This window comes from Protomyctophum bolini (genome assembly GCF_963924005.1).
Source record: "Protomyctophum bolini genome assembly, chromosome: 5".
Taxonomy (NCBI): domain Eukaryota; kingdom Metazoa; phylum Chordata; class Actinopteri; order Myctophiformes; family Myctophidae; genus Protomyctophum; species Protomyctophum bolini.
Window position 1 is genome coordinate 40,517,116 of NC_137866.1, and position 9,665 is coordinate 40,526,780.

Below are 9,665 nucleotides of genomic sequence, written 5' to 3' on the forward strand. Positions count from 1 at the left end.
CACACACACACCTTTTAAATACAAAAGCTCTCGCCGTTTTAATGCACATGTCATCATTTACAGAATCTCAACAAAGTCACACCAAATTTACAAAACGATACATTTATCTGCAATAATATTGTTGGACATCTTTGATTTACATCTAAGAAATAATGAGTAATAAGAGTTTGAAGTTACTATCCCTAAAAGTAGCAAAATATTGATGACTTCCTTAAAGCTACAATCCAGGATTTAATCCTTGACTTTCACTACATTATGCTGACACATTTCGTCTTGTTTGGTTCTAAAGTTAATGTTAATGTTAAGCGGACAACATAATACATTGCAGCACTTTACTGTAATTCGATATCATTGCATTTATCTCTGTCGGTTAGGGGGAGTAAGAGAGTAAAAAAGTAAAAAGTACATAATACGTATATGGATTGTAGCTTCAACAAATTATTTTATATCAAGCACAATAAAAATAAGTTGTGCATTCTTCAAGTGCTTACAGGGAAACACTCCTCAGCTGCTCTGGTTGTGGTTTTCTTCTTTCTGCTCGATGGTTTGGGTAGAATTATTAAATACAACTGTTGGCTCCTCCACCATGGCTGTCTTTTTGGATGTTCCTTTTGGATGGAGGGCAGGGTGGGAAAGAAAGAGAGATATGATGAAACCAAGGGGAGTTTTATCATGAGCACAATTACTGATTATAGCAATGGTTTGAGAAAGCTAATGAGTAATATAACCCTACACCCAAATGTGTGTGAAGCCTGACATCTAGTTGTGAAGTAGGGTAATGCACCATCTGCCACAGGGCATCTCTATGAAGCAGCAGGCAAAGCTCAATTATTGATCATATATCAAAGACATTGTTTGGAGAACAAGGATGTATCATTGTTTGCCTAGAAAAAGTTATGATTTTTGTTCTGTTTTCTTCAGTGGTAAATCCTTCATGTTTTAGTGGGCCTTTAGCACTCTATGGGGCGTCGTCACCTGGCTCCAAAACAAGCCAATAGCAGACAGCCGCTGCAATATACCCAGCTTTTCACCAGTCAGGCAGGCCTCCCATAGATTTGGGGTTAGTTAATAATAATGAAAGATGTACCTGTGAGGTAGTTTTTGTGCATCCGATGGAACAGCAACAGAACGAAGAAGAGGATGAAACCAGCACAGCCGATGACCACCCCACAGACCAGGAAGCTGTAGCTGCCTTCAGTCTGAATAATCTGCACAGAAATTAAGGTTGAACACGAATTAAACATATGGATTTCTTCTCAATCTCTGCTACGAGGAGTTCACCAAGGCTGTAAGGTCCCCTATTTTCCTTCTATACCAAATGTCTTCATTGTAAACAGACACAATGCACCACAACTTGTAGATCGGCTATTGTCATCAAATCCTCACCCCCAGAATATGTGGTTAAACTATAACTCTGTGTGTGTGCTTGTAGATCTCCTGCAGAATGACACCCATCAGTCTTACCGATCCAACCACAACCTGCATCACCATCTCCCCCATCCCTGCGCTCGTCACCAGGACAGACGTTGCACATCCTGAATGGAAAGAAAGAGCGTACAGCATTTATTTACTGTGTCTGTGCCTTTATTACAGTCTTCATTTCAATGTACAGGCCACACTGTCGCTTTCCAGATCTGATCTTCAAGCTAACAATGAGTCGCAGACAACACAGATTATAAATAAGGCGCTATTGTGTTATTGATTATGCCAATTGTGTTTAGCTACCCTGTTATCCCATTTTTGGGGCGGGAACCCCTTTTGGTGTTAGAATTAAGAATTAATAACAGATCTACAAGCTCATAGCGCGCCACCGAGTGGCGCGCTACGAGCTTGTAGGTCTGCTATTTTTGAAAAATCGAAGAACGACTGACATAGAAACATAGCTTTTTCAGAAAACTGTCAGGATGTAGAAGACATTTTTTTAATCTGATCTCAGGTCAAAATGGGTTATATATACCTTGGTAGTCGAGGATATCTTCAGTATAGGCCACCATGCAGGGGAATATGCTGCTGAGGAACAGGCCACACAAGCAGGTGCCAATAAACAGAAAGACGTTGCTTGTGTAAAAGATAAGCAGCAACAACACGGTGACAATGACGCCCGCCTGGAGGACACAGAGGACAAAGCACCGTTAGCAACACAGAAACCTAAGGGTATCAGTCAACACTTGAAGTGGAACAGCGTTATGCGTCATAGTAACGTCTGTCTCTGCCTTCCCTACAACACCGTGAACACGTCCTATAGCTTTCCTCGGTGTGGAATGACCTCCCCCACCAGTTAGGAATGCAGGCTCACTCCCTGCAGTCTGAAAACTAAACTCTTCAGACTGACTCCTTATTGCTTGTATCACTTTTTGTGCGTCACCGCCTGTACTCCTCATTCCTTTTATCACTTCTTGTTGTCTAATTGTTTCATAGATGGTAGTTATACCAGGAAGATGTTTGCATATTGTTTTTTATAATAGATACAGTAGACATATCGTTGCTAAAATTTTGAGGTTTTTGTTTTTGTTTTCTCCATAAATCAGTGCTATTACACACCTGTCTGTGTGTTGTTTCGAAAACCCCTTTTGGTGTTAGCCACCGAGTGGCGCGCTACGAGCTTGTAGGTCTGCTATTTTTGAAAAATCATGAAAATGTGGCGCAAATCTTTGAATATATACTTCAGAGCGAACATTTTTAACTAAAATATTTGCTTCTGGGGGGGGTCCCTGGAACAACATATTTTCAGATGGGGGTCTGTGGCCAAATACAGATAATTCCGGGGGTCCTTGACATAAAAAGGTTGAGCACCACTGACATAGAAACATGGGTTTTTCAGAAAAATGTGTTTAGAAGACTTTAATGTTAATGTTATTTACCAGGTTGAATATGAGCAGCTTGACGGGCTGGATGCGGACAGAGAGTGCGATGGACAACAGGCGGCCGGCCGTGATGGCCGCCCAGAAGATACTGGCCAGGTAGCCTGCCGTCTTGTTGGGCAGTGACATGGGAGCTGCCACGGCATACGTATACACAAAGCCAGCATACGCACCCTGACAATACAAAAGCAAGAACAAAACACAGATGTTTATGTTTTCTGGGTACGGGTATAAAGGCAAACACTGCACTGTAGTCATTGTGCCTATGCCTGAATTAACATTAATAGATAAATTAAGAAGAAAGATAGCACATTATATTCAAATATTCGCACGTCTCACTTACCACAATACCATCGGTCATGAAGAGCACCATCCCACCCAAGATATGAATCATAAAAAATGACACCGGCAGTCCACGCAGGTTATCGTTCTGACAACAGCCAAAGATATCTCCATGACCTGAAACACAACATACATTTCACCATGCTCAACGTCATATTTTATTCATCTTTTATAAAGGTGCAATCAATCAGTGATACAACTATAATGGATTAATCCTCACCGGAATAAAAAAGAAAGATATATAGCACTTGATCGGGGGTGCATGAGTGCACTGGCCTGCCGGGCTGAGGCACAGCTAGGGGCCCAAGAGCTCAGGGGGACCCTAGTCAGAGCCTTTGTGTCAATTGTCACTGTTGTTAACTTCTCAAAGGGCTTTGTCCAGTCATTCATGGGAATAGCAGAGCCCTAGCTAATAGAGTCCTATGGAATAGCTTAAACATCCACTTTCTATATATTACAAGAACCCATCATAATGCCTTTTAAGTATCCAGACAGTTTATCAACAGGGCTTTAGAGGGACATGCGAAGTCTGTGCCAGGGGTCTGTCTCACAATGCGCCTATACTGTCGTGTATACACTTTAATACATGTTTCTGTTATCTACATGATTGAGTCAGCTCTTGATAAAACGACTATTACTTTAATAAATAAACATTTATTTTGATTCATGATAGGGTAGGAAAGTTCCAAAAACATTGTTGTACATCTACATCGTCATGGGGCAAAACACCACAGGCTGGTGGTTATTAATTTGTTTGGCGCAGCTGTCTTGTTTACTAGTCTGCCATGTTTTTAATCTGTTGTAGTTTTTGACCTGAACTGGAAAACTACAAAATCAGCCTATTGAGCACCGAATTCTGACGTCAATATCGGTAGAGGATGCAAATCCATCCCAGCCAAAAACAATAGATACCTCCCTGACAATAACGCAGAGACAGCTTGTTTATTTTTGGACCACAATGTTTACATGAAACGATTTAAAGATGACCCCATGTTATTCTCCATAGAGAAATTACTTCCGTGAACCAGGCAGAACCAGGGGATGAGCGAGTGACGTCAGGACTTCGGCGCTCTATGGCCCCTCTGTTCAGAACAATCCTGGACTGGACCTCTTAATGACATAGACAAAGGATACAGTGCCTCCTACTGGTACGTCTAAGAAGTGTCTTCCACACAAGGCCTCCTGAGGAGCATCTATTCAGTTGCTTCTTACCTCCAGTTTCCTGTTGTTTTGACTCCAAGTCGAGCCCGTCTGCCCCCTGCTGGTTCTCCATGGCCAGTTCATCTTTATCCAGCAGTGTAGGGTTGGTGCTGGGACAGCAGGGGAGCAGCTGTTCTCTGTACATCAGAAACAGCACTGCCATGGGCACCGGCAGCTGTGGGTGGGGTTTACAGATGGACATGAAGTCTCAGCATAAAGTAATGAAAGTCAAAGATTAACCAACTAGAAATAGGTGGTGAAAGGGTCAAGGTCACTGTGTGACCTCACAAAACATGTTCATCAAAGTCCTTCAGGGTCTTCTTCATTCACTACTACATGGTGAGTCTGGAGGACAGACACGGAGATGTACGTACACGGCAACTGGCTGGTGGAGGCATACAACTGCCTTGCAGTACTTCTAGTATGGTCAGGACCAGTTTTTTAAGTTTTAGGATGTGTAAAGGACCACTTCACCCGTTTTCGACCTATCGTCATATAATTGGTCCGTACTCTAATAATCATTATAATAGGGTGCCATTTTTGTACATAAACGTGCACGTTTGGTGCGCATTTATCCGCACATGAAATGTATTAGGTCTTGGGCTATGTTAGTACTATGTAGGGGTTTTGTAACAATTATGGTTAAAATGTATTTGAAATAATTTACATTGTATTTCAGTCATTCTGTTGAATTCTATTCAGGTATGTCAAATATGTTTGATGACAGAAAATACATTTGAGACCCCACCGTCAGTGTCCCGCGAGTCTCGACTCCCGACCCCACTTTGGGAACCCATGTTTTATATTATAGTTTGTTGATTACTTTTGGTCTACTTTCTTTATTTCTTTAAAAAGCTCTAAAAGTTAAAAGTCCTTAAATTGTTAACTCTCATCCGGGACCACCCATTTAAAAAGATAATAATAGCCAGGTTGAGAACCACTGCTTTTAATATATATTTTTTATCCCATGATTTTGTAACCCATTTTTCACCCCTGTGTCAATCATCTAATGTGATCCTGGGCTCTACACACCCTCCACCAACCTGGTCCCCATATATGGGGGACAAGGGGAGAGCAACGGACTTGAACACATGCTTCCTTCATGCCCGAGTGTCCAAGTTGCTCCTTTACACCTGACAGGGGGGAGTTTCCCTGGTTGGATGTAGCGCGTGGAAGGAACACGTTATTCCAACCAGTTCCTTTCCCCTCCATCAGGCGCCCAGATGGAGGCCCAGGCTGGCCAGGGGGAGGCAGTTTAGTGACCAGGATTACCTGGAGAACCACTGCTTTTAGGCAATGTGTCTGGTCTGTGATTGTGGTGTCAAAACAAATCAAACCATTCCAGTGTCTTACATTGATAAGTGCCATAATCCAGAAAGCAAAGTGCACAATGGACTCCTCCTCTGGCTCAGCGTGGGCGGGCAGGAGGTTCTGGTTGAGGCTGATGTTGTGGAGGACCATGGGACTGTTACGCAACGTGTTCCTGAAGTGATGCATGATCTCAGTGTTGTTCCCAGTGTGGTTCCCGCAGCCCGTCTCTGACAGGAATGGATCTGCGATCAGCGGACTCACCAGGGCTCCGAACCCGATGAAGAAATGCAACGCCTGCAGAGTGCGGGGAGTGGAGACATCGAAGAATAACGGCTATTTTTTCTCTCAAGCAGAAATTCTGGCTGAATCGACAATAATAAACTTTGAACCGTTTCAAACATCATTAATAGGTACTGTACTTTCTACAGCTGCTTGCACGGCTCTGCAGAAGTCGGTCTGTGTGTCTGTACTGTTAATGTACTGTACTGTACTGGAGTTAATCTAGCATATACTGTATATTGTGCACACAGGCCAGGATACTTTACATTGTGTTATGGAAGTCAATGGGGCTCTCAGCCATGTCATAGATCTCTAACTTCTTATCCAAGATATATATATATATATATATATGTGTGTATATATATATATATATATATATATATATATATATATATATATATAAGCATAGTCATGAAGACGATGGATGGAGAGGATGCTGCTACAGTAGATGCTACTTGACTGTTAATGCTATCAAAATCACACACTGTTTTGCAGCCACAAAGCCGCTGGCAGTAGATTGCTAAATTGCTTCTTCCCACAGACAATCAGATATAAATGAAACGATATGAACCATCTGGCCAGAGAGCAGAAAAATAAGCTCGGGAAATGCTAATATACCCGAGTTTACATTTACACACTCTCAGATTCAGACGAACAATGAGGAGTTTACTATGTAGATTGGAGTCCCATGTCAAAAGAAATCATGAATATGTGCTCACGTAGCTTACTCAAAGCATAACACTGAAGATGTTAGATGGACCCTGAAAAGTCCCGAGAGCACAAAAGCCTGGTCCTGACTTTATCATAAGTCTTAACCAAATGTATACATGCACGAGTAGTTTCAGAAGAATAACATGTTTTATTGGATCCGTGGCCTTATGAATATTAAACTGGCCATCCTTGATGATGATGTCTTGACGTCGCTAGAAATATTTACATCAATAGCACTTTAGCCATGCAAACCCAGCATACTTAATTGCCCGGGGTCCCCGGGGACTCTACTATACAAGGCCTGCTAGTACTTTCCTCAATACCAAATCTCCCCAAATACTGTAGCTGGAATAGCCCCAGAATACAGACGCTAGGGTTTACCTTAGTCCTATCCTTGGTACCCAGGCTTTAGTTTAGGGTTTACCTTAGTCCTATCCTTGGTACCCAGGCTTTAGGGTTTACCTTAGTCCTATCCTTGGTACCCAGGCTTTAGTTTAGGGTTTACCTTAGTCCTATCCTTGGTACCCAGGCTTTAGGGTTTACCTTAGTCCTATCCTTGGTACCCAGGCTTTAGTTTAGGGTTTACCTTAGTCCTATCCTTGGTACCCAGGCTTTAGGGTTTACCTTAGTCCTATCCTTGGTACCCAGGCTTTAGTTTAGGGTTTATCTTAGTCCTATCCTTGGTACCCAGGCTTTAGGGTTTACCTTAGTCCTATCCTTGGTACCCAGGCTTTAGGGTTTACCTTAGTCCTATCCTTGGTACCCAGGCTTTAGGGTTTACCTTAGTCCTATCCTTGGTACCCAGGCTTTAGTTTAGGGTTTACCTTAGTCCTATCCTTGGTACCCAGGCTTTAGGGTTTACCTTAGTCCTATCCTTGGTACCCAGGCTTTAGGGTTTACCTTAGTCCTATCCTTGGTACCCAGGCTTTAGGGTTTACCTTAGTCATATCCTTGGTACCCAGGCTTTAGGGTTTACCTTAGTCATATCCTTGGTACCCAGGCTTTAGGGTTTACCTTAGTCCTATCCTTGGTACCCAGGCTTTAGTTTAGGGTTTACCTTAGTCCTATCCTTGGTACACAGGCTTTAGGGTTTACCTTAGTCCTATCCTTGGTACCCAGGCTTTAGGGTTTACCTTAGTCCTATCCTTGGTACCCAGGCTTTAGGGTTTACCTTAGTCATATCCTTGGTACCCAGGCTTTAGGGTTTACCTTAGTCCTATCCTTGGTACCCAGACTAGGGTTTACCTTAGTCCTATCCTTGGTACCCAGGCTTTAGGGTTTACCTTAGTCCTATCCTTGGTACCCAGGCTTTTACTTCCGTTTGCATTCGGCTCAATAAGAAAAGCCTGGGGAAATTCGTATTGGAAGATTTGGCATAGGAAGCCCACTTCCTTGTATTTGGCTAACCAATAACAGTGCAGAGAGGCGTCTCTCCAAATGTGTTGATGTCAGTGTTCTCTACCGGGGAGGGGGAGGAAGGGGCTGGGCAGGTGCTCAGATCAGTGAACCAATAGGATCCATGGCCGTGCTCACGTCGGCACCAATAGGACCACGCCTTGTACTCGCTGGCACCCGCCCCTCTAGCCCAGAAACCACACAGGCTGGGCCAGGCTATACCGTAGTCCAGGTTAGTTATACAGTACCTGCAAGAACATGGCGGAATCCTTCTGATAAATGGTGACCAGCTGGATGTTGGCGATGGTATCGATGATGCCCATGGCCAGCCCCGACACCGCCATGGCGATGGCCAGAATCAGCACCGTGTTGCACCATGGTATTATGGCAAATATTACAGAGATGACGAGAGCAGAGATAAACAAGGCAGACAGAGCGCTGAACAACCTTTAGGGGAAAGACAGAATAAAGTGAGTTATTGTATCCCCATGTTTCTATTGAGAAAACAATAATTGTACAGTGTTAATTAAATACAATTCTCATTTTTGTATCTGCAGTGCAGAACAAAGAAAATAAAAAACAAATACAATTCTGTGGAGTAAAGTAAAGTAGTTTACAGTATCAACATACCACACGCACACACACACTTATATACTTAGTTAACTGGGGTCCCACTCCTTTGTCCCTCTAGTCTAGACCACTGGTTCTCAAACACCTGGGTCGGGACCCATTTGTGACACATTGTCATGGGTCATAAGTAAATGTCCCGTTATTTTATTTCTCCTACATTTTGTTAAATCAAAGAAATCAAAATAATAAAATTTCTCTTTTGGGCCTAGTTAAATGTTGCTAAAAGGTTTGGGTCCCAGTGCTCTAGAACAAATCTCTTTACCCCAGAATATAGGGATGCTAGGGTTCATGCGGTTAAAATAAAATGTTAGACCTTTAAAATAAATTCCGGATTGCGCAACTTCACCTACAGAAACAGTACAAATACACCATGAAGCTACTCACGTTTTCTTGAAAACACCACCAATGGAGCTGCCAATGAGCAAGCAGAACTGCTGAGAAAAGAAAACCCAGGTGATCTGACTGAGCGTGGAGTTGGTCTGGCACTGCAAGTCCAATATTGTAGGTCCAAGAAACGCGATGCAGAGTCCAAAGCTGAAGAACACACTCCAATAGGTCAAAGTGTGATGGGCATTCCGTTTGAACAGAGTTAGTATCCTCTCTTCCACAAACATCCTGACTGATACTTCAGAAACGTGGAGGCGTAACACAGATTCACAGAATGTCTTTCCAGTAAGTAAGGAACTATAGATCTCAGTATGAGATACCAACTAGAGTAAGATTCTTGCCATCTTGATTTCTTTTAAAGCTGCTCCAGGGCTGTGCCCTCCTCTTTGAATTGCATAACTGAAAGGATGTCCTCTATAGTTAATGGGTAAAGTGGAGTTTCTTCTAACAATAATGTCTATTTCAATTGTGTCAATCATTTGCAATGAAAAAGAAAACAAAAACGTCTGTGTTGAAATCCTATCCAAAAGAACGACTTTATGTGTCATC

General features: G+C 42.7%; 1 protein-coding gene across 1 annotated transcript; it reads right to left on the bottom strand.

Moving 5' to 3' along the window:
- Nucleotides 1-504: 504 nt before the first annotated feature.
- Nucleotides 505-9,343, bottom strand: mfsd4ab (major facilitator superfamily domain containing 4Ab; the record flags this gene model as incomplete). Its single annotated transcript, XM_080762955.1, has 10 exons — nt 505-608; nt 1,088-1,208; nt 1,465-1,535; nt 1,958-2,105; nt 2,862-3,035; nt 3,205-3,320; nt 4,416-4,578; nt 5,757-6,008; nt 8,348-8,546; nt 9,114-9,343. The coding sequence occupies 10 exons, from the start codon at nt 9,341-9,343 to the stop codon at nt 505-507; spliced, it is 1,578 nt and encodes a 525-aa protein (XP_080619081.1).
- Between the last annotated feature and the right edge of the window lie 322 nt (nt 9,344-9,665).